Raw genomic sequence first — 26,324 nt, forward strand, 5'->3', positions numbered from 1 at the left:
GAGATTGTGGAGGCATTAGTAATGATATTTCAACAATTACTGGATTCTGGAGTGGTTTCAAAAGACTGGAAAATTGCAAATGTCACTCCACTCTTCAAGAAGGGAGAGAGGTAGAAGAAAGGAAACTACAGGCCAGTTAGTCTGACCTCAGTAGTTGGGAAGATCAATATCGATTATTAAGGATAAGGTCTTAGGGTTTTTGGAGGCACATGGCCGTAGTCAGCAGGGTTTCCTCAAGGGAAAATATTACCTGACAAATCTGTTGGAATTCTTTGAAGAAATAACAAGCAGAATAGACAAAGGAGAATTGGTTGATGTGTACTTGGATTTTCAGAAGGCCTTTAACAAAGTGCCACACATTAGGCTGCTTAACAAGCTACAAGCCCATGGTATTACAGGAAAGATTCTAGCATGGATAAAGCAGTGGTTGATTGGCAGGAGGCAAAGAGTGAGATTAAAGGGAGCCTTTTCTGGCTGGCTGCCAATGACTAGTGATGTTCCAGAGGAGGTCTGTGTTGGGACCAATTCTTTTTACTTTATGTGTCAACGATTTGGATGACGAAATTGATGGCTTTGTTACAAACTTTGCAAACCAGATGAAGACAGATGGAAGGACAGGAAGTTTTGAAGAAGTCCAGGCGACAGAAAGACTTACGCAGATTAGGAGATGGGTAAAGAAATGGCAGATGAAATGACAGTACAGTCATGCACTTTGGTAGAAGAAAAGAAAGGGCTGACTATTTTCTAAATGAAGAGAAAATACAAAAAACCGAGGTGCGAAGGGACTTAGAAGTTCTTGTGCAGGATTCCCTAAATGTTAATTTGCAGGTTGAGTCTGTGGTGAGGAAGGTAAATACAATATTAGCATCCACTTCAAAAAGACTAGAATATAAAAGCAAGGATGTATTGTCAAAACTTTATAAAGCACTGGTAAGGCCTCAATTGGAGTATCATGAGCAGGTTTGGGCCTCTTATCTGAGAAAGGATGCGCTGAAACTGAAGAGGGTTCAAAGGAGTTTCATGAAAATGATCTCAGGATTGAATGGCTTGTCATATGAAGAGCATTTGATGACTTTGGGCCTTTATTCACTAGCGTTCAGAAGAATGAGGGGTGACCTCATTGAAATCTATCAAATAAAGTGAATGTGGAGAGGATGTTTCCTACAGTGGGAGTCTAAGACCAGATAACACAGCCTCAGAATAGAGGGGTGTCCTTTTAGAATGGAGATAAGGAGGACCTTCTTTCGTCAGGGAGTGATGAATCTGAGGAATTCTTTGCTACAGGCAGCTGTAGAGGCCAAGTCTTTATGTATTCTTAAGGCAGAGGTTGATAGATCCTTGATTGATCAGGGCATGAAGGGATACAGTGAGAAAGCAAGAGACTGGGACAAAGAGAAAAAAATGGATCAGCCATGATGAAATGGTGGAGCAGACTCAATGGGCCAAATGGCCTAATTCTGCTGCTATATCTTATGGTCTAATTGATAGGCCCCAGGCATGAATGCTTATCACTGCCAACGGCCACAGTCCCCCAACATGAAAGTGTCTTATTTATTCTTCCTTTCTGACTTCCATTCATTAACCAATCCACAGAAGATACTAACATATTACCCTACCAACAAATTAATTTTTTAAAATAATTTTTTGTCCAACAGTTGAGGCCTTGTTGTAACTCCAAATACACATCAACAGCCCTGCCCTCACCTACTCTACTCACTACATCCTCACAATTACACCACCTTATATTACCCTTTGATAAATTCACGTCTCTCCAAAATTATTTTTTATCTTTACCACTTCCTTTCACAGAATTCTAACATTATTCCTACTGCATCTTAAAAGCTTTAAAAGTCTCAACAGTATTTCTCAAACTAAAGCATTACTTAAGACACTGATAAGCAGGCAACTTTTAAACCAATTGTAGCTGCAAAGTGTGTCGTTCAAGCAGCATTTCAACTCTAGCTTCACAAATTTAATAATGCGTTATAAAATATTACATACTTAAAATAGTACTGCAACAATACGAGAACATATGGACAGCCACATGCTCCAACTAAAATATTTGTAATCAAATACAAAATAATCAATGAAAATTCTGAAAATATCTGCATGGCTAATAGATAATAGAAAATGGTAAAATATAACACAACTGAAAGCAGTTAAAAAGTAGGATGCATTTTTCTCCTTTTTGATTTAAAAAGCACAAATGACTGCCATGTGATCCTGGCCAAGAGCAAAATAACTGTAAATATTAGAAAGCCAAAGTAACTTTAAATGCTCAAAATAGTAGAGCATCAACATCTGAGAAAACAGTTAATAGGTCTCTGAAAGGTCATTGATCTGACACGTTAATATATCATACTGCAGAATTCAGAATGAAAGGTAATCTCTTTCAGAAAATCTAGCAGAATTTGACAAGGTCAATGTCAAAATGCAAGAACTTACATGTAAGGCACAAGATCTGAAAAACTAAGATACAAATGTAAGAAAATAGACAAATGTGTTCTCTCATATTACTTATTTTGTCACACATGTCCGTATGAAATATGAACACTACATTGATACAAAGTTAACGAGACTCTTCAAACAAATTTTATGTAAATAATTGAAACTGTATGAAACTCAGCCTTACCTTGGGAAGGTTTAGCAGCTCGAGGTGACTTTGGTTTGGAATTAAATGCTGAACCAGTATTCTGTTCCATTAGTTGCTTTACTGTATCCTCATCAAAATCAGTCATTGTTGGATGAAAGAAAAATTATATTAGTCACCAGTGCAAGAATATGGATACCTGATAATTAGCTATTTTCAACATAATAGGACTAACTGGATATTTCCATATGGAATAATGGATCAGAGTAAGTGAACAACCTAGCATTACAACAGTAAGCTACAGCACAGTCACCTTATGACCTTCTGAAAGTAAGCCCTGCGAACGTTCCTACAAGACCACAGAAATACTGCATTTTGACTTTGCTATTTTTTTTACTCACCATTCTGTGTCCTTTGGTTCTCGTCTTCTTGCAGACTATTCACCTCATTTTCTGTTGCCTGATCTCTGCTGGGAGGGGAGTCACTGCGCTCAGGAGTCATGCTGCCGGCTTCCACTATCTTTGTTGCTTGCTCGGCAAAGGAAGACTTGTACTGCTCGGGAATGGAAGTCTTAGCAGTTTGAGGAGATACAATTCTCTGCATAACTGGAGACTTGGGTTCAGGTTCCACTTTAACTGGACTAGATGGCTTTAAGAATGTTATTCAGTCAATAACAGAAAAGTAAACTCTACACATCATCTACAAATCCCAAGAATTTTTAACAATGAAAAATTGAACCTCAACACTTAGAAGGCCCATTTGACACTTAACTAAAAGGGACAAAAAACATCACTTGGAATTTTAATTACTAATTCCAATATCTTATTGGAATTATTATAACTCAATGCAAAATTGTTATATTTTGAAATTATTGTTCATGACTGAAAAAACAAATAGCATTTTTTAAATTAACACTTGAGTAAACTGATGACTCTAATTAAAGCTCAGTGTGTTCAGGGGAAAAAAAAACATCACTAACCATTTTACGTAGTACTTTATTGCTTATAGTGTGAACCGATGGAGTCAATAACATGCAGGAGTCAATAACATGCAGAAGTTTAGAAGGCTTAAGATAATTAGAAATAGAATAGCAACTTGTAGGGGACTCTGTACAGATTAGTCATAATGTTATCGCAGATGCCACCTTTCAGTGTTTCCAGCAATTTGTCTTATTTTAGATTTCCAGCATCTGCACTGTTTTAATTTACCAAGATGTGTCTGGCAGTTTCCTTATGCATCTATGCTTTTCTCACATTCTGAATTTCTATATTTACACAATTATAATGGAAGTAATTAATATTAATGATTCATACTGCTATTATATTCTTTCAAGTGATCATGTTACAGCACAGTCACTGGCTGGAGAGTGCAATTACAGTGTGAAAATTTCCTGTTATCATTTCTAATAAATGTAGAAGTAGGATCTTGAAATGGTAAAGATGACAGGAACAGATGCACCTGCAAATAGTCTATTAATACAGATGACAGATGCACCAACATGCTTTATGTAAGTAAATAACAAACCTTTTGAAGTTGCATTGCAAAATCTATTAAAAAAAGCTGTAGAGATTGCAATGTGCAATTAATTTGTGCTTATTGTCGCCGATATGCTGTAGAAGCATGTTAATTTGTACTACGGTAATTAACACCACTGCAGGACGGAAGACAAAACAACAACTCATCATGTTATGAGTGACTGCATACCTTAGTACTCCAAAAATTAAGGTCAATGTGTGTCATTTAAAACCACTCAGCACCTCTTAAAGAGATTCTGAATTATAAACAGAGGTGAAGATAGAAATAGAGGAACGCAGACTTCCACTGAAAAGGTTGCAAGGTGACACAATAACAAAGGACTATTTTCTTCTCTCTGCTTTCCACAGGGATCATTCCATCTGTGATTCCCTTGTTCATTCGTCAGTCCTCTCTAATATCTTTCCTGGCACTTATCCCTCTCCTATCAGAGTCCATCTTCACCAATCCTCCAACATTTTATGTTTGTTGCTATGGATTTCCAGCATCCACAGAATCTCGTTTATTATCACCACACCCAACACATTATTGACTGACATGCTGCCCTCTCTCTTGCAATACAAGGTAATCAGACGGAACAAGAACAAATTGTCTGGGGTGCACCATCACTGTGGCCACCACCAATTACAATAGCCTAAGTGAATGTGGCACCAAAAAAAGACACACAATCTATGATGATACCAACTGACTGGCATCCATTCAACCAGGACAAATATTCACTTCCTCCACCAATGTAAGAAGTGATTGTGGGACCTACTTTGCACAACATAGTTACTCAACTAGGCTACTCTGACAGCACAATACCAAACATGATCCTACAATGGCACCAGGTCAAAATCTAGAACCCCCCTCCTTGACAGGCTGGCAGGAGTAACTTCACCTGAATAGCTGCAGCAGTTTTAAAGGTTGCTCATGACAAGGGGGAACAAGACAGTGGCCTTGCCAAGTGACACCCAGCTCCCGAAAGCAAATTAAAAAATAGATTGGCAATAGTTACATGGAATGCATGCCATCTCCCGGGATATCAGTATTTGTCTTTCCAGAGTCACGATGCCAATGTTCATTACTGTTTGGCAGTCTACCAGCCCCCAGCTCAGAAAGCTGCCAACACTGACAGCGGTGGAGTCCAAAGCTGGTCCATGAATTGTTCAACCATGCCACAAGACCATGTTTTGCCATTTTCATGGAAAAGACTTCGACCAATCTCACTTAGCCAGGCACCAGTTTAATACACAAAGATGATCAGATCTTTGTATATTGGCCCTCAGTTTGTGATGACTAGTACCAGCAGGAATGCAAGACAAATAATCCATTTTGTGTCATTCCAAATTAGATAATTCATTGGCATCTAGCTGGAAAGAGATTAACTTGAGTTATTTCCTCCCTCTCCAGACTACAGGATCTCACTATTAGGCATATGGCAAACACTCCATTACTATGCACTGGAAATCTGCAGATGCTGGAAATCCAAGCAACACACAAAATGCTCGTGGAACACAGCAGGCCAGGCAACATCTATAGGAAGAAGTACAGTTGACTTTTCCGGCTGAAACCCTTCGTCAGGACTAACTAAAAGAAGAGATAGCAAGAGATTTGAAATCGACTGTACCATTATTATGAGTAGTTGGATAGCAAGTAGTAGACCAAAGACCTAGATATCCAGTCAAAGCAACGAAAGGTTCCTTCACAGAAATTTACCCAATGGACAAATGGTTTCTTCATCGAGAGTGTCTATTTCAATCATATTACATGTGCCAATATTGCATACATTATGCATTTGGGCTATGCGTCAGGCAAGAAACATGTCCCCTGTTGCTTATGAAGTACTTCACACGTGAGATTAGTTGCTTTGTACAATATCCTTAAGACATCAAAAAGTCCTTCAACTCATGACCTTGTTTTGAAATATATGATGCATGCAACTTGGATAATCACTACAATACTAAAACTACAAAGAAGATCACATGCTTGCAAGCAAGAGTACTGAACTTGAAAATACACAATAGCATTAAATCAGTACTGCACACTGATTAACACTGTGATCATTATTAATTGAAGATATATACTAATGCCCCCAACTAATATGGTATATGGTCTAGGGCATCCATGACCGGTGCATCCATATGTATATTCAGCATCTTGAAATCAGAACATGAGTAGGGTTAAAACAAAAATGAATTTTGCACCTCAAATCACGACTCTTCCTCAGAATTATAAGGCATAGAAATGGCCAAAACTTATACTTACTATTTACCATCCTTTCAATTTCACGACTGAAAATAACATTGGAAATAAAGCAAAGATTAATTACCTGAGAAATTATTCCTTCCTTTCTAAGTGCAACTGACACTCCCACTGTTGGAGATAACTCAAGTGGCAGAGGAGGCAATTTCTGTTTTGTTCTCTCAGGTGGCACCAGAGTAAATGCTCCTTCAACTGCAGCAGGATGCTTATCTATTTCATGGTCTTCTTTTAATAATCCTCCTAATGACACCTCCGTACTGCCCAGTGACCTATCACCACAGCACAAATGTATCTAATTTTTAAAAAGATAATCAATTAATTTACATTTAAACATTCAGGTACATTATTATGCATTCAAAACATATTAAGATATTGCCAAGAAATTTATCTGCTAAAAACATGCTGTTCATTTATTGCTGACAGTAATTTGTTACTACTAACAGTACTTGTAAGAACTGGATAAATAGATATAGTGCATGAATACAGAGTTCTACTTTTTCATGTCTTTTATTTTCCTTGCTAAATAATTTTGGGACAAAATTCCTAAACAATGGCTTGGTATGAATAACCTGCAAATAGTTCATAGCAAATAGATTTTGTAGGTTTCATGTTCTGTATCTAACCCATGTTGAATGACCAGGTCTTCTCATAAATAAAAATGAGAAACTGCATGCGTATTCCTCGGCTGTATTTAAATAAAATTACAGCCAGTTCTGATTGCGTTTGAAAGCCCAGACCAACTTCTACAGTTTAAGTTCAAACTGAAAATAAAGCTTTCAATTTGATACCTATAAGTTTATAAGGTCAAAAAAAAGGATGCAGTTTGTGCTTAAGGAGAAATTTAAAATTATTAAATGATTTGATTGAAGTAAGGATATGCATAGTTTTTCTACTTCCTGGCAAGTCAAAGCTTGAGGCAACCAATACAAACTGAAGTGCAGGCCCTTCTCTTTACCGAGGGAGTTCACTACCATTGTGACTGTGGCTGTATACACCACTCCCCCATGTGATAACACTGGGGAAGTACTACATGAGATATACAGGCAATCTGTGACCTCCAAGCCACACACCCTGACAGCTTCTTTATTGTTGCTGGCAACTTCAACCATGCTAATGTAAAAACAGTCCTGCCTAAATTCTAAAAATCTGTTGACTTTGCTTTGAGGGGCGGGAACACATTATGACCTGCTACATGCCAACATCTGTGGTGCATACAAGGCTGCTCCTTGCTCCCACCTTGGATACTCTGACCACTTTTCTATTTAGGCTAATTCCTGCATACAGACCACTGAATAAACAAGTCAAAGCAATTCAAAGAGAGATAAAGACCTGGCCAGAAGGAGCAACCTCAGCATGATAGGACTGTTGCCTTCAATTCGGAGAATAAGAAGAGCTCTTAGGTCAACAAGAGTTGAGTTTTCCCATGCCATCAGGAAGTCAAAACGAGATTATTCACAGAAAATATATAGCAATTTTTGTGACACCAGAGACACAGGGTGCATATGGCAGAACATTCAGACCATAACGAACTACAAGCCCACCTTGTGCATCAATGACAGTGTCACCTCTCTTCCTGAGAGGCTAAGTGTCTTTTACACACAGTTTGATACACAGAATGATGTGCCAGCATGGAATTCCCCCCCACCCCAAGGAGCAGACACTGTCTGGCCACAGCTGATGTGAGGGAAAACCCGAGTCACGGTCACCTCAAGTAAAGCTGCATGGCCTGTTAGCATTCATGGTCGGATGCTCAGTAAGTTAACAGAGGTTCTAACAGACTCTTCAACATCTCACTGCAACAGTCCACTGTCCCCTCAGGCTTCGAGGTAGCCATCATCATCCCAGTGGCCAAGACAGCAAATGGTAACCTGCCTCAATAACAACCTTCCAGTCTTACTGACCTCAACAATAATGAAGTTCTTTGAGTGGCTAGTTATGGATTACATTAAATCCCATTTTCCTGCTACACTTGATCTTTTCCAGTTAGTTTATCACTCAAATCAGTCCACTGATGACGCCATAGCCTCTGCCTTCCACTCCGTCCTGTCCCACCAAAAAAATGGTGTCTCATACACCAGGTTGCTGTTTATGAACTTCAACTTGGCATTTAAAATGATCACCCTCAGAAGCTGGTGGGTAACGTTTTCTTGTTAGCCTCAACATCTCTCTCCGTTAACTGTATCTTGGACTTCTTGACAAAAAAAAGTCAGTCCATGTTGGCAGCAACACCTCTAACTCCATGTCTCTGAGCACTGGCGAACCCAGGGCTGCATGCCCAGCCCACTGCAGCCTGATTCTCAACATGGATAAGACTAAAGAGATGACTAAGGACTTTAGATAGATGCAAGCTGATCACTCCTTACTGCACATGAATGGTTCCTCCATGGAGAGAGTTGAGCTTCTGGAAATGCACACGAAGCACAATCTTACCAGGTCCCTCATCACCACCTCCTTAGTCAAATACAGCAGCATCTCCACTTGCTGAGGAGATTGAGGCGAGCAATGCTTCCCTCACCCACTCCCATACACCAATTCTAGTCAAGTTTTCCAAGAGCAATATTAAGAGTGGCCTGAGCTGTATCACCATCTGGTAGGAGAATTGCAAGGTATCAGACTCCAAGACCCTTCAATAATTGTGAGGTATCATCAGGGTCTCTCTTCTACCCATCACAAATATTTATCAGGAGTGCTGCATACACACAGCTCTTAGCATTGTTGAGGATCTCTCCCATCCGTCTCATAATCTCTTTAACTCCCTACCATCCAGTAGGAGGTACCGTAGTATTATGATAGGATACAGTTTCTTCCAGCCAGGCTGAGAGACCACTGAATTTTCTGCCACCACCCAATCTCATCACATATAAAGTGCCAGAAGCATTATACTGTTTACTTTTTAGCTTGTGTCATAAATGCATCTTATGCTAAATGCTAATCTTGTGGAATATATTATATTATTTGTTAATTTATTTGTGGTAATATTACTTTGCGTATTGTAGGAGTTATATATACTGTTACGCACCTGGACTGGAGAAACGCTGTTTCATTTGGCAGTATACATGTATTGGCTGAATGACAATAAACTTGTATTGAAATTTGAACTAGCAAGTCAAAAAGGATTTTCAGAAGTGTCTTTAACCAGAGATAAAAGTAATAATTGAGATGTCTTAAGTGCAAGCCACAGAAGTTCAGAAAGGGATAAAAGGATAACTGGCATTATCAACTGCTTTATTCCTATCCGCAAAGCCAAGGTCATACTTTCAAGTACAAATAAGGACAACACAAAAAGCAAACTAGACACATAATGCAGAAGAGAACAGAACCTACAGGCTATAATGCTGTAGCAAATTAATTAAATTAGTAATCAAATGCCCAACTAAACTAATCCTTTCAGCCTCCATACCTGTTTATTTGCTGCATATTCATTGGCCTCTCAAAGAGCCTCTTGAACACCTCTGTCGTACTTGCCTCCACCACCACCCCAGGCAGCACATTCCAGGCACCCACCACTCTCACACATCTCCTTCAAACTCACACACTCTAACCTTAAACACATGCCCTGGATTTAGACATTTCAACTCTGGTAAAAAGATACCAGCTGTCCACTCTATCTATGCCTCCCATAACCTTATAAGCCTCTGTCAGATCTCACTCAGCCTCTGCCACTCCAGAGAAAATAACCCAAGTTTGTTCAAACTCTCATGAAAGCTCATGTCCTCTTGTCTAGACGACACCCTGATAAACCTCTTCTGAATTCTCTCCAAACCTTCAACATCTTTCTTAGTATGGGGGTGACCAGATCTGAATGCAATACTCCAGCTGCAAACTAAAGCTGCAACACAACTTCCCAACTCAAACTCAGTTCCTCAACTAATAAAGGCAAGTATGTCATATTTTTTAATTACCACTCTACCAACCTGCGTAACCACTTTCAGGGACCTATGAACCGGTGTCCCAAGCTCTCTCTGCACATCAACACTGTCATTAACAGTGTACCATCTCTTTACATTTTATATTCCATGGTACCACTCAAATTTTTGGCTGGATTAAACTCCACCTGCTATTTCACTGTCCATATATACAAATGATCTTCTGTACATCCCATTGTGTCCTTTGCCAGTCTTCTGCACTGTACACACCACCAATTTTCATATTGTCTGCAAACTTAATAACCCACCCTTATCTATTTTCATCAAGATCATTTGCGTGTATGACAAACCACCAGGGTCCCAGCACAGATAGCTGCAGAACACCACTAGTAACAGTCTGAATAAGTCTCATCAAATATTGAGAAGAGCATCAGTCCTATCCTCTGTACAAGCTGTTGAATTCAGTGACAAATTGAAAATGCATAAAGTTATTAATAACTTTCCAAAGAAAATTTTTAACAAAGCCTAACAGAAAACTTAAGTATTTAGTATTTTTTTGTGAAAAGGAAAACATGGAGACTTAAGAGTTACGGAGAATATTCCCATGAGCAAGGCACTATTTACTCAGAGCTCGCCTTCCAACGAAAAGAAGGCAGGATGCACTGAAGAGTATCTAAGAAACAAAATTCAGAGATGGTAATGCAACTCTAAAGTTGGAGAAGATTCTAATAGGGCTTAAAACACAGAACAATAATATACAGTGCCTATTAAAAAAAGTAATCAATCCCCCAGAGGTTTTCATGTTTTACTGTTTTACATTGTATTACAGTGGATTTAATTTGGCTTTTTTGATACCGATCACCAGAAAAGACTCTTTCGTGTCAAAGTGAAAGCAGATCTCTACAAAGTTATCTAAATTAATTACAAAGACAAAACACAAAATAATTGATTGCATAAGTATCCACCCCCTTTAATATGACACACCAAATCATACTGGTTCAGCCAATTGGTTTCAGAAGTTATATAATTAGTTAAATGGAGTTCACCTGGGTGCAGATAAGGTGTTTCAATTGATTGTAGTAAAAATACTCCTGTAGCTGGAAAGTCCAACTGCTGCTGAGTCAGTATCCTGGCAAAAACTACACCATGAAGACAAAAGAACAGTCCAAGCAACTCCTCGAAAAGGTTATTGAAAAGCACAAGTCAGGAGATGGACACAAGTAAATTTCCAAGTCACTGAATATCCCTTGTAGTACAGTTAAGTCAATCATCAAGAAATGGAAAGAATATGACACTGCTGTAAATCTGTCTAGAGCAGGCTGTCCTCAAAAACTGAGTGACCTTGCAAGAAGTGTGGGAGGTCACCAAGAGACCCATAACTTCAATGGTTGAGATGGGGGAGACTGGAGACTGCACATACAACTGTAGCCCAGGTGCTTCACCAGTTGCAGCTTTATGGGAGAGTGGCAAAGAGAAAGCTACTGTTCAAAAAAACTCACATGAAATCTCGGCTAGCATTTGCCAGAATGCACGTGGGAGACTATGAAGTCAGCTGGAAGGATGTTCTGTAGTCTGATGAAACCAAAATTGAGGTTTTTAGCCATCAGACTAAAGACTATGTTTGCCAAGCACCACACACCCAAAACACATCATCCCTACCATGAAGCATAGTGGTGGCGACATCATGCTGTGGGGATGCTTCACTGCAGCAGGCCCTGGAAGGCTTGTGAAGATAGAGGGCAAAATGAATGCAGCAAAAATACAGGGAAATCCTGGAGGAAAACCTAATGCAGTCTGCAAGAGAACTGCAACTTGGGAGATTTGTGTTCCAGCAAGACAATGACCCCAAGCATTAAAGCCAAAGCTACACAGGAATAGCTTAAAAGCAATAAAATTAATGTTCTGGAGTGGCCAAATCAGAATCCAGATCTCAAACCAATTGAGAACTTGCGGCTGGACTTGAAAAGGGCTGTTCATTCACCATCCTTATGCAATCTGACAGAGCTTGAGCAGTTTTGTAAAGAAGAATGGCTATAATGACTGCTAAAGGTGCATCTACTAAATACTGACTTGAAGGGAATAAGTAATTATGCAATCAATTATTGTTTAATAATTGTAATCAATTTAGAACAATTTGTAGAAATTTGTTTTCACTTTGACACATGGTCTTATTTTAATTAGTGTCAAAAAGCCAAATTAAATACACTGTGATTCAATGCTGTCAAACAATAAAACATGAAAACTTCTAAATGAGGGGGGGGGGTGAATACTTTTTATAGGCACTGTACATAAGTTATTAGTTTGGATACAAAAATAATCCTAATGACAATATTTCTTAATATTCAAGGCAGAAGTTTATTTTCATTTACTCATTGTTTTATTTCCCAATCCCAAGTCCATCTATGTGACTTCTAACGCTACTTAAAAGGGCAAATGACAAGTTAATCACATAGGACTGAAGACACATTTCGAACAAGCTAGCTGGACTTCCATCTTTAGCTAAAATACATTGGTAAACTTTCAGCATCAAGAAGACCATCTGGTAGATTTTTTTTGTCATTACCAATGCCTTTATTTGTAGTTTCAGATTAATAGAATTAAATGAATTTAAATCCCAAATTGAATTTGAATTTGGTCTCAAGATCATTAACCAAGACACCTCAATGATTAGTCCAGTAATGTAATTACTATATCTTGTGAACTGAAGTACAAAACACAACCTTTACCTGCAGGCTTGGTTGAGCAGCTAAGAATAAACGTAGAATTTCTCTCCGACTACGAATCTTCACTGAAGCTCGTTCAGGTGCAAAATTTGGGTTTATCAGATCAGTGAAAGGATCATTGGTGACATCATTTCCCAGCAAAGTATAGTAAAAGAAAAATTCAGGTCTCTCATTTGGCAGCTTAATTGTGCTTGGAATTAACTAAAAATAAAACAAAGGGGAAAAAATACTCATTTATATGAAAAGATTTTTGCATAAATGTCTATGAATGGAAAAATAAAATATTTTGTTTGGTGCTTAAAAATTAAATGTCTATACATCATCAACCTCTCATGCTCGCTCACTTATCAAATAAATGAAGGAGCCATTAGTTTTTCCCCCACATTACAGAATATATTTTCTGAACTCACTTGCAAGTTAGGCATTCTAGAGTTATGATTGCATCAGAAATTGTCAAATGTGTAAAAGTCACAAACAGATCTAGATTTAAACAAACATTTAAATTGAATTGATGTTTGTAATGCTGCTGACTCTGTAGAACATGTCCTTGATTTACAAAGCTTTTCTCACTACAACCAACAGTGGCATTCTCTGACAATAATGTATTTTGCCAAGTATTTCTTCCCAGACCTTGATGACTTTTGAAAATCACAACACACTACTTGTTACGGGGATTCATCTGGATGAATTTTGTGCATGAGGTAACTTCAAAATGCCGATGCAATTCTGAACACAAAGACAAAGTCATAAAAAGCATGCAATGGATCAATTAGCCCCTTAAGCCAATAAGATCATGTCTGATCATGTCCTGGCCTCAACACCACTCTCCTGCTCTCTCTCTATACCGTTTCACTACCAAGTGGTACTGTAACGTACCACCAGCAATATATCACTAATAGAGTCTGGTTTTTGATGTTAAAACTACTATCTTTATTAGTAAACACGAGGAAATCTGCAGATGCTGGAAATTCAAGCAACACACACAAAGTGCTGGTGTAACGCAGCAGGCCAGGCAGCATCTATAGGAAAATGTACAGTCGACGTTTCAGGCCGAGACCCTTCATTCTGACAAAGGGTCTCGGCCCGAAACATCCACTATACTTCTTCCTATAGATACTGCCTGGCCTGCATTTTTATTAGTATCTACTCCAAATATAAGAGAATAAACAAAATAAACAGGAGTTAACAGTGTTAGGCGTATATATGTGTGTATATAGCTCCCAAACTATCAAGCTTGGGAAACAATGCTTAAAGTCTTAAGATGGTAAAGTAGAAAAGTTCAGTAATCCACAGAACAAGTGAATGAGAGGACAGATTTGTTAATTCACATGAAAATGTAGAGAAAAGGCAATTATGAAGAATTTCAGATTCCACGCTGGGTAAACAAAATAGCAGTCGTCAAAGTTCTTATCTATCGAGTTGTTCCGAAATCCACTTAGAAATATCACCAGGTGACAGTGACAGGAATATCGTCTTCAAGTGGTTACCACAACACCCCAATTCCAGGTAAGGGCCAACAAAAGTGATACCACAGGATACTCCAACAAATCCACACATATGGATTATACGAAGTGACAGTCACACATCTGTTGTGCACTGCGTGCCAATGATCAACCCAATCCTTTGGGCATGGAAGAGTTCCAAACCATAGCAGTGACAAGATGAAGTTCTAACAGCCTGTCCCTCTCTCTCTCTCTCTTTCTGTGAAAGTCTGAAGCCCACTGCCGCAGCTTGTGACTAACGTCATAGTCACGCCTCACTCAGGCACTTAAAGCGACACTCACAGCAAACGAACCTGCAGTCTCAAAACAGTACAAATATCTAAACCTGCTTTGAATATGTCTGATGGCTCTTCCTTCATAGGTCCGTGGTTGAGAATTTCAATGAGCTGCAACTCTCGCAAAAAAATCTTCATTTTCCTTAAACAATTAAACATTTCTTTCCTGCCCCTTCTACAACAAAGTCTCACTAATAGCTACAATGTCATAATTCCACATGCTGATCCATGCCCTAAGCTCATCCACTTTTCCCATAATATTCCTGGCATTGAAAAAGTTGCAGCTCGAAACATTAGTCCCACCATGCTCAACCTTTAGATGCCTGATGTTGTATGTAGGCTTAGTATCTTTCTCCACAACCACTTCACTATCTGTTCTGATGCTCAGATTCCCATCCCTGCAACTCTAGCTTAAACCACCCCCCCCCCACAAACCACGAGCAAACCTGCCCACAATTAGTCCCCTTTCAGTCTTCCAGGTGTACACCATCCCTCACATACAGGTCCCACCTTCCCTGGAAGAGAGCCCAATGGGTCAAAAATCATCTTGCATCAACTCCTTGAGCCATATGTTAAACTGTATAACCTTCCTATTTCTGGCCTCACTAGCACATGGAATGGGTAGCAATGCTGAGATCACAACCCTGCAGATACTGTCATTTAACTTAGCACCCTATTCCCTGAAATCACCTTGCAGGACTTCATCACCCCTCCTACCCTTGTCGTTGGTACCGATCTGGACCAAGAGCCTCTTGCTGCTCACCCTCCCACATCAGAATGCTGTGAACTCAAACCTTCTGTTCCCTGAACCAACAAATCCCCCACAAAACACCACAGCTCGTCTCTTCTCCCCACTTCCCTTCTGAGCCACAGAGTCAGACTCAGTGCCAAACACCTGACTGTTGTGACTTTCCTTTACAACACCCCCCAGTAGTATCCAAAGTGATATACCTGTTGTTGAGGGGAATAGCCACAGAGATACTCTGTACTGGCTGCCAACCTGATTTCCCCCTCCTGATGGTCACCCAGTTACCTGTGTCCCGCACCTTGGGACACGGGTAACTACCTCCCTATATGTCCTGTCTATCAACTCCTTAACCATCCAAATGATCCGGAGTTCATCCAGTTCCAGCTCCTTAACACGGTCTGTTAGAAGCTGCAGCTGGACACACTTTTTGCAGGTGTGGTCATCAGGGACACATAAGAGGAGCATCCCAGTTTCCTTCCTGGCATTCCCACTGCTCTAAATATGCAAGAAATAAAGAAAGAATAAAAAATGAAAAAAAAGTCTACCTAAGGCCTACCGTCTCCTCACCAAAGCTTGGCCTGAGATCACTAGCCTCAACTCCCCATTCCAACAATAGCCCACTCACACAATAGCCGCTCCACTTAAACCAAAACTTTTTTTTATTGGTCCTTGCCAAGTGACTAATTATGCACAATCTAATGTGTCTTTGGGACTGTGAAGCACAAATATGCTGACTACCCCTGCTCGCTTCTTTTAAGCTCTCTCTCCCTCCAAGCAATCTGGTGTCTCCTTGGGAATGTGGATCACAAAATACTCCATCTGCTCCCACTTGCTTCTTTTGAACTCTACCAAGCAATCCGTATCTCCTCGGGTCTGTGGTGTGCAAAATTGCACATGCTGATTGAGATTCCCATCTAAGCTACATCCATTTGCCTGTGTTTGACACATACTGCTTAAACCAGGGGTTCCCAAACTATTTATGCCTTGGACCAATACCATTAAGCAAGGGGTCCATGGGTCCCAGGTTATGAACTCCTGTTCTAAATATTTCCTATCCATGCGCCTGTGCAAGTGCTTTTTTAAATGTTGTTAATACAGCTGCTTCATCTTCCATGTATTAACCACCTCTGGGTAAAAAAAATTGCCCCTCAAATTCCTATTACAACACGAATAGGAACACGAACACGAATCCCTCTCACCCAAACTATCTGCCTCATTATTTTTATACACCTCAAAGAGAGTATCTCCCAGCCTCCAATGACAAAAGTTGCAACCTGCTCAACCTCTCTCCACAACTCAGTCAAGTCCTGGCAACATCTTTGTAAACCTCCTATACACACTTTCCAACTTAAAGACACATTTCCTGTGGTAAGGTGACCAAAACCAAAGAATATTCCAAATGTGGCCTCACCAACATCTTTCACAACCACAACATTCTGATTTATGAAGGCCAGTGTACCAAAAGGCTTCTACCTCATCCTGTCTATCCATGATGCAACTTTCAGGAAACCATGTACTTGTACACCTTCGCCCTTCTGTTGTGCAACACTCCACAGGGTCTTGTCATTCACTCAAAAAGTCCTAACCTCACACTTACCTGAAATAAGCATCATCTGTCATTCTTTAGTGCAGTTAACCAGCTGCTTAAGATCCCTCTGTAAATCCCAATAACCATTGTCATTGTCTACAAGAAGGCCTATTTTATCTACAAATTTACTAATCATATCTGTAATTCTCATCCAAATCAATGACACAGATTACAGATAGCAGTGGGACTACTACAGATCCCTGGTGAACACCACTAGTTACAACCTGCAGTCCAAAAATCAACCTTTATCATCACTCTTTGCTTTATGCAATCAGGTCAATTGGGTATCCAGTTGGTTAGCTCTCCATGGATCGCACACATTCTAACTTCCCAAAATAGCCTACATGTGGAATCTTATCTAAGCCCTTACTGAAGTCCACATAAACTACATCTACCACCCTGCCCTCATCAACCTTTTCAGCCACTTAAACAAAGAAACTCAATCAAATTTGTGAGACGTAATTCCCATACAGAGCTGTGCTGACTATTCCACATCAAACTTTCCAAATGCATATCTATCTTATCCTATAAAATACCCTCTAGTATCTTAGTTACCACGCATATTAGACTTACTGCCCTCAAATTTTCAGCTTTTTCTGTGCAGCCCATCTCAAATAAATGCATTGCATTAGCCAACCTTCAGTCTTTTCTTACTTTGCCCATCACATATGATAACGTAGCCATGAGAATATGTCCCCAGGGCTCCCACAATTTCTTCTTCAATTTTGCATAGTGAGAGATGAGGCCCCAGAGATTTATCTATTTTCTAACATCTTAAGACATTCAATACCTCCTCTGTTGTAATACAGACTATTCCAAAGATATCCCCATTAACTATCTCAAGTTCTTAAGTTTTCATGTCTTTCCTGATGGTAAAGCACATTTAATGTCTAAAAAATTCTGCAGGAATGCAACCTTTTCATTAATCAAGCAACGCTGGCATATTACTGCTAAATATATCTTTACATTGTGTAAAAATCAGTGAAACACAAAATTCAAAGGTAATAACCTGACTAATATTTCATATTTTTGCTTCTAATATTGTTACCAACCTGTTCTAGTTGAGTTGCAAATGCAATGGTCACAGAAAGCACAAAGAAATCAGTGCAGTAGTCTGCCGGACCAATCTGATAATAGCTTTCTTCTTCATTCAGAATTGCTGTTAGAGATTTGGGGTTTACATCCAGCAAGGAAGGCGGCAACGTTTCAATCACTACGAAATATGAAAGTAGCAGAGAAGGGACTTTGATTTTTCAAATTTTTCAACAGTTACTTTAAACCTAAAGTTAATATTTTAACATTTAATAAATACTTCATGGATATCAGTAAACTACATATTGAAAAGTGATTCACCCAAAAGTTCAGCAAGTTAGATCATTTCTAAAAATAAAAATTCCAAATAAGCCATTGAATTTGATGTCAAACAGCAAACACAATTTAAATTTAAAATGTTTAAGGATACACATCTTTAACATCAATCTACTTTCTCCATAAAGTTGTTGAATAATAATTTTAAACAAACACAGAATTATGGTAGACAAAAAGATTGTTACCCTCTGTAGCATTTATAATTAACAAATTGAAAAGGATGAGAAAAAATACCAGCTAAACAAAAGACAAGTGAAAGAGGCAGCAGAACTGAATATTTTGTTTCTTTATGGAATGAAAGCAATGACATCACACTTATTAGACTGGAACCTTCCAACAAGTGCAAACAAAATCTTTACTAATTTTATTCCATTCCACCAAAACAGATCTCATGAAGAGTAACAATAAAGTCTCTGTCTGATCTGAAGCCTCTGCATTCTTGCTTATATTTTGAAACCATGACACCAACAGCTTCTATGAGATCAGTGGCTATAGAAAAAACCACTGACTCCTCTTATGGCGACACAGAATTGAGGATTATTGTCTACCATTCTAGTTCTGAGAAGCAGCACATACCTGTGCACAATGTACTTAACACTTGCTATTGCTTACTATCTATCCCATGAACTTGACGTAGCAAGGCCTTGATCTGAAGGCATATATCCTAAACAAGTTAGAATCAGCCTCCGCTTTAAAGACTTAGCCAAGACATGCGCATGCATACCATAATACATAGTAGTAGAATTAGGCCATTTGGCCCATTGAGCCTTCTCTGCCATTTCATCATGGCTGATCCATTTTTCTCATCACAACCCCAATCTCCTGCCTTTCACACCCCCTGCCTGAGTATCCCAATCAAGAATCTATCAACCTCTGCCTTAGATAAACATAAAGACTTGGCCTCCGCAGCTGCCTGTGGCAACAAATTCCACAGATTCACCATTCTCTGGCTAAAGAAATTCCGGCATATCTCTGTTCTAAAAGGAAGCCCTTCTTTTCTGAAGCTGTCCTCTGGTCTTAGACTCTCATTGGAAACTTCCTCTCCACATCCACTCCATCACGGCTTTCACCATTTGATATCTTTCAATGAGGTCACCCTTCATTCTTCTGAATTCCAGTGAATACAGAGCCATCAAATGTTCTACATATGACAAGCTGTTGAAACCTGGAATCATTGTTGTGAACCTCCTTTGAACTCTCTCCGGTTCTGGCATATCCCTTTCCAGTTTCAGCACATCCTTCCTCAGATAAGGGGCCCAAAACTGTCCACAATACTCCAAGTGAGGCCTCTGAGTGCTTTATAAAGTCTCAGCATTACACCTTTGCTTTTATATTCCAGTCCTCTTGAAATGAATGCTAATACCACACACTCTGACCACACACAACTTACTTGTAACTTTTATTTCAATCCCTCCTTCCCTCCTTCTCACCAAATCTTATCCCTTATGTCTAATACCCTTCCCTTTAGTCTCTGTCCTGCTCCATTCTCTCATATCCCTCCCTACACCCAGTTGCTGACTGTTTGTTATCTCTTCAAGGCCACTTCCCCAATCCCAAGCACCATCCAATATCGACAGATCATATTCTCACATTAGTCAGTGTGCAAGCTGGTGGATTCAGTAGGCAGCTCCCCAGCAATACAGGAACATGCGTACTGTGGAAATGGGAGCATGTCATCATCAGAGCATATACCAGAGGACCTTTGTCTCTTACACTCTCCTCACAATGATAAATTTTGGTTGACTTTGCATGGCTTTGTCTTATTGGAATGGAAAGCAATTTAATTCTGCTTCAATTATCTTAACATGAAAGCTAGGACCGGCCAAGTCAATTTAATGCTTCTCAAACTCTGGATGTGGTGATAGACACCTAATTTAACTCAGTAATATTACTTTGTTATGTTCCGCAGTATCAACACCCTGAAAGTCATCATTGACCAGAAACTCAATAAAACCAGCCATATAAGCATTGTGGCTATGAGAATAGGCCAGAAGCTAGATATCCCGCGGTTAAGTGACTCACCACAAGCCCACAAAAACCTTCAATTACCTACAACCTACACAAAGGTATATTTTCCACGTGAATGAGGCTGTATCATGAAACAAATTGTTTTGCAGTTACATGCAAAACAGCTGATACATTGTTGACTGTACCTCTACCATGACTTACATCACCCAGGAGGACAAGAGCATTTGATGTATGGAAACAACCACATCATTGTTACCCAATAGGGTCCACACCATTCTGACCTTGGAATATCATTAGTTACTAATTATGATGGCTCTAAATCGCAGGACTTCCTAACCAACTGAATTCCAGGTGCACCTTTGCGATGGACAGCACACAGTTAACACGCTCCTTACACACATTTACACAAGTTGCCTTGTCATTCCGCTGTTGTCGCTCTGAGTCCAGTATCACTTGCTCTCACTTCAATATCTTCCACAGTATATTTTCATAACGGGTCCTAAAACTGAGCTGATGTGCTCGAGTTGGCACTACAGTGCCGTTCCCACCATATACGGTGCAATATTTCATTTCTTTGGTAAGGGGGATATGTAAATGTGTATGTTGTTTGTATACTGTACTTAAGGTAGATGCTTCTGTTATATTTGGTAATATTGTTGTAACTACATTGTGCATCATATTCCAATTCATGTGTAGTCTTAAGTTAACTTTGTTGGTAATTAAAGATGGTATGTCCTAGCGCCTAACAAAACACCTCTTCAACCTCAGTAGGTAAGAGAGATCAGGGATTCCAGGGGTTCACAGCTGGAGCTGCTATTTGTTTTCCGGTGGATATCTTTTTGTAAATATTGACAGTTTTCTTTTCACTATTTTTGCTCATTTTTGTAAGTTTGGTTTTTGATGCACCTAACAAACACCCTTGCATTAAAGTGCTAAGTAACTCCAGCCACATTTCCTTTGGTCATAACCCACATACCTTAACAATCTTCAATAGAGTGACTCCAGCAATTTCTTGTAGCCAATAGATATGATTTTGGCCATGCAATAGTTTTGCTGATGATATATTCTTAGCATGATGTTTCAGAATTAAACTTAATCTTGATACTGATTCAAAGAACACCATTAATGACGAAGAAATACACCTACCTCTTCCCTCCCTTGGTGGTGCCTCTCTGGCTTTAAAAGCTTCCACTTGTGGCTTAGTATCAGTCTCCAATACAATGCCAATCTTGATCTCGGGTTTACTTTTTGTGTACTTGCTACTAAGCAAGGGATACCATTTAACTGCCTGCAGTAAAAATATCAAATTGATTATGAAATTTGTACTGGGAACACTGTACAATTTAAGATTTTATGGGTAGCAACACAAGTACTACTTGCTGTATTTTGATAAGTATGTACAGTATTTCAATAATGGCCTTAGGCTACATTGAGTTAGTAGCATTATGTAACGGATGCTAGAATACCTATTATCCACAAAAGTCAAACACTTACTTGGAAAAAAAGCCATTAATGTTCATGTAAAAATACCATGTGGATTAGTAATCTGGTAAAAATAAGCACATTTTGAAATGTTTCCTTGGCACTTTAAATAAAACAAAGCAACACACCTGCTTACCCTCTTGAACAGACCTCAGATCCAAAATTATGTAGCCTACAGATTCCTTTGCTAATGTCAGAGAATCAATTGCATAACAATACAACTTGATTGGCGTCCGCTGCAACCTATGAAGGAGCCACACATCTGTATATTAGGTACTTAATTGCAAGATAATAAAGTAAATCCATTAGGGACAGTAACTCTAATTAGCAGGTGCAAGCTTTCATGCGTAGAAAGCCGGCCAACTGAAGTGTCTAAATAACAACAAACAAGAAAAAGCTGCAGATGCTGGAGATCCAAAGCAACATACACAAAATAGTGGAGGAACTCAGAAGGCCAGGCAGCGTCAATCCTGAAGAAGGGTCATGGGCTGAAATGTTGACTGTTTACTCTTTTCCATCGATGCTGCCTAGTCTGCTGAGTTCCTCCAGCATTTTGTCTGTGTTGCTCTGTCTAAATAACAAAATAGTTTGGTAATTCGCAGCTGATTTCAAAGTGTTCAATCAATAAGTTTTACTTGCTGCATAAAGCAAATATATGTACACACAACTTCCACTTTTACTTGTTATCTGTACCTGTGCTGATATAATGATCTTCTGTCTAGTTCCCATGCAAGCTCTGTTACAAAGTCAGGCTGACTTTTATGGTCAACTGGATCCGTGGCAAGCAACTCTCCATCAAATCGGGCTTCTACGACTATTTTGTGTCGATAACGTTTTGGAAAATAGCGTCCTAAGAAAGAGTCAACAGGAAGAATGTTATAAGAATCCTAGATCAACAATTCCTTGATACCACAAACCAGGAGGCAAATGTTGAATTTGTAGCTTGACAGCTTACGATTCAATCTATTGTAAACCAGCAGCACTATTGAAAAATTAGATTCAAATAAAATCTCTGTCGCCAACTGGTGAAAAAATTACATACACAACTTATTTATAAACTGAAGTAAACTGTTCAAGTTGACATCTCAATGAAGTTTCACAAATAGTGAGTTCAGAGCCACATCTCTTCAGCAATTAAACCCAGGTAGTAAAAGAAAAAGGTGCCTAAAGTAATGCAACACCCAGTTGTGCCATATAATTTGAAAAGATTATATCAAGTACATACAGTGCACTGGGTCACAATTACAATCACAAACACTTAAAATCTTTTCTTCTGGCTCTTATCGTATACTGTTGTGTACTTTGCTGCATGGAAATGTGGCTCACTTATGCCATTTCTGACGGAACACTCCAGCCCGATGGCTTTTCCGTTCACTGTAAAGACAGGACAGCCAAGTTTTTTTTAAAAGGTAGAGGAGGAGGAGTATGCTTTATGATTAATTCATCGTGGCAGTTCTGTCTCAACCCTGCTCACCTGACCTGAAACATCTAGCGAACAAATGTCATCCATTTTATGTGCCGAGGGAGTTTTCCACCATTATTCTGGTAGTGGTGTACATTCCACCTCAGACCAATGTCAGGCAGGCACTGCAAAAGGTAAGCACTGTGAAAGCAGTCATGAAGCAGCACACCTTCCCGATCATTGCTGGGGAATTCAATTTAACCAAGCCAGCTTGAATTAGCCTCTGATATCAGCACTGGAATTAAAAGGAACCAACACACTTGACCACTGTCAATCAACCATCAAGAACACTTACTAAGCCATCCCATGCCCACACTTTGGAAATTACAATCTCCTGGCTGTACTCCTACTCCCAGCATTTAGGCAGTGACTGAAGTCTGCTGCTCCAAAGATATGAACCAAAAAGGTATGGTCAAGGGAGGTGGGGGAGGTGGGGGGGGGGGGGGGGGGGGATGACTGCTTTGTGTTTGTGGACTGGATTATATTCAGGGACTCATCTTCAATTCTGAATGATAACACTGCAGCGTTCACCAACTTTATCAAGACCTATGTGGTTGAGTGTGTGCCTTTGAGAACTTACTGACAGATCTAAGCCAAAAGCTGTGGATGATCTAGGAGATTCATTGTCTGCTGAGGACTAGATGTGTGGCATAAAAGACTGGCGATCCAGAACTATACAAGTCTTCTTCAAGGGATCATTAGTGGAAAGGGTGAGCAGTTTCAAGTTCCCAGGTGTCAACACCTCTAGGTCCAAGAGATTGATACAAAGAAGGCACAACAACAGCTATATTTCATTAGGAGTTTGAGGAGACTTGGTACATCATCAAAGAAACTTGCAAATTTCCACAGCACAGGAGCAAAAAAAGGGACAGAAATTTGCAAACTCGACCAGCTTCATCATGGGCACAAGCCTCCCCAGCATTAAAGACATCTTTAAAAGCCAATGCCTCAAGAAGGCAGCATCCATCGTTAAGGAACCCCATCACCCAGGACGTGGCCTCTTTTGAATGCTACCAACAAGGAAGGAGGTGGTATAGGAACAAGAAGACACACACTCAACATTTCATGAACAGCATCTTCCTTCCATCAGATTTCTGGGCAACGAAACCATGAACACTATCTCATTATTTTTTCTCTCTCTTTTTGCAATACTTAATTTAATGGTGTCATCCATATTTCTAATCCTAATTTACAGTTTTTATTACAGTATTTTGTATTGCAGTGTACTGCTGCCACAAAGCAAAAAAAATCACGACAAATGCCAGTGATATTAAACCTGATTCTGATTCGAGAAACATCAGTGGAGTGTTTGAAGAAGTTATTATAAATAGAGCGTACTGCTCAAAAACTTCAAACTGCATCATCTAACAACTACAGACAAGTTCTGATTATTAGTTTATTTGAGCATCACAGCTCAAATTGCTAAAGATAATTGCAATCTGTGGGGAAATTCATAATGGACCAGTGCACTAGGTAGTAAGCTAGCCATTCAAATCGGAGCATGCATGGATTAAAGTGCCAAATTTGGCTGATAACAAAAATTGATCTCAATGTCTAGAAATCAGTAAAATGTAGCAGAGTAATACTGTCAATTACAAGGGTTAGGTGGCTTTGAAAAGATCAGAAATCATTCACTTTATTTACTAAGACTAATGTAATTTTTATTTAAATTTTTCATCTGTATGAAATATTGCATTTGAACATAATGCTACATTGTTTACATGGGAAAATTTGATATTATGAATGCAATTAGTTACAAACCTTTAGCAAATTTACCAATATGAATAATGCAAACTTCTGAACAAATACCACCTCGGAAGAGAAGAATCAAAGTTGCAAGACAGTCGCCATTTCTTCATGAAATAGCATTTTTAACTTTCACAGGAGGCTTCTAGACGATGTTAATGAGGAAAATCCAGAGTAGTGAATTACATTTCCCAGGAGAGTATTCTAGACAATTATAAATGCCGCACTGAACGGAAGAACTAAACCTTCAATTGGGGGTAGGAAGGTGCAGGGGCAAGAGCTAAGGTGGGGAGAAGGGGCAAAAAGAATCTATGACCAAAGGATTAGGTATTAAAGCTATGAATTCAAGGTAAAGAGAGGTAATCGGAACAAAGTGGACAGACAGATGGGGATGGAGAGGCAGAGCGATCCAAGTCTCATGAAAAGGAAGCAAAAATGAGGGGGGAGACAGATGCAACATGGGGAAAATGTTTGCAGAACTAGTAACAAGTAAAAGGTGGATAACAACACACACAAAATGCTGGTAGAGCACAGCAGGTGGATAGATAGCCCGACACGACAACAGTGAGCAAAAGAAATGGAGCCAACACTGTTAAAGGGGTGGGGGCAGATCCAGGAAAGGGGGGAGGGGAGAGGAGGGCCAGCAATTGGGAGCGGAGGGAGCGAGGGGAAAGGGGTTGGTGGGGAGCTGTCAGATCACGATCCCGGAAGCAGCAAAGGAGATGTGAACTGCGGCTGGGCTCCCTGCCTGCTCTCGGCGCCCCTTTTACCTTCCAGGACGGACACGACGATCAGCAGCTGCTCCGACCTGGCGCCCATCGTACGGCGAAGCGCTCCGCGTCCCGAGCTGAAAGTCAATCGTCACTCAATGCCGGCTGCCCTACCTCCGCCGCACCCCCCACCGCCCTGCCCCCTCGGCCGTCAGCTCCCCGCTGCTGCACCATCTTTTGCCGCCTCTACGTTCAAAGAATTCACCTTCCGGTCCCAACAGTCGCGGCCTAAACGGAAATTACGTTAGCGTTCCCCACAGGCGCCCCCTGCAGGGCCGGCGGCGCATTGTCGCCGGTAGCTTCTCTACCGCACTCGATTAATCTTACACAATCTCGTAGCATTTAATTACAATGTGGGTGCATTGATAAAAATTGCATTCAGTAGTGCAGAAAATCCACCGGTCAGGCACTATCCAAAATTCTGTGTATCAAATAACTTGCTGGTGGAACTCAACTGGT

At 39.8% G+C, this 26,324-nt stretch overlaps 1 protein-coding gene across 1 annotated transcript in view; it reads right to left on the reverse strand.

Annotated features, from left to right (window-relative positions):
• Nucleotides 1–26,057, reverse strand: part of cep120 (centrosomal protein 120) — a 92,479-nt gene extending 66,422 nt beyond the window's left edge. The window contains exons 1-9 of the mRNA XM_073069497.1: nucleotides 25,866–26,057; nucleotides 22,581–22,737; nucleotides 22,016–22,130; nucleotides 21,552–21,693; nucleotides 18,122–18,282; nucleotides 12,960–13,157; nucleotides 6,435–6,659; nucleotides 2,992–3,238; nucleotides 2,633–2,713 (exon numbers count right to left, since the gene is read on the reverse strand). Of these exons, the coding sequence (XP_072925598.1) occupies nucleotides 2,633–2,713; nucleotides 2,992–3,238; nucleotides 6,435–6,659; nucleotides 12,960–13,157; nucleotides 18,122–18,282; nucleotides 21,552–21,693; nucleotides 22,016–22,130; nucleotides 22,581–22,737; nucleotides 25,866–25,914 (1,375 nt within the window). The 5' untranslated portion in view covers nucleotides 25,915–26,057. The remainder of the gene's footprint in view (nucleotides 1–2,632; nucleotides 2,714–2,991; nucleotides 3,239–6,434; nucleotides 6,660–12,959; nucleotides 13,158–18,121; nucleotides 18,283–21,551; nucleotides 21,694–22,015; nucleotides 22,131–22,580; nucleotides 22,738–25,865) is intronic.
• Between the last annotated feature and the right edge of the window lie 267 nt (nucleotides 26,058–26,324).

Source organism: Hemitrygon akajei, chromosome 2 (assembly GCF_048418815.1).
Source record: "Hemitrygon akajei chromosome 2, sHemAka1.3, whole genome shotgun sequence".
NCBI classification, from domain to species: Eukaryota; Metazoa; Chordata; class Chondrichthyes; order Myliobatiformes; family Dasyatidae; genus Hemitrygon; species Hemitrygon akajei.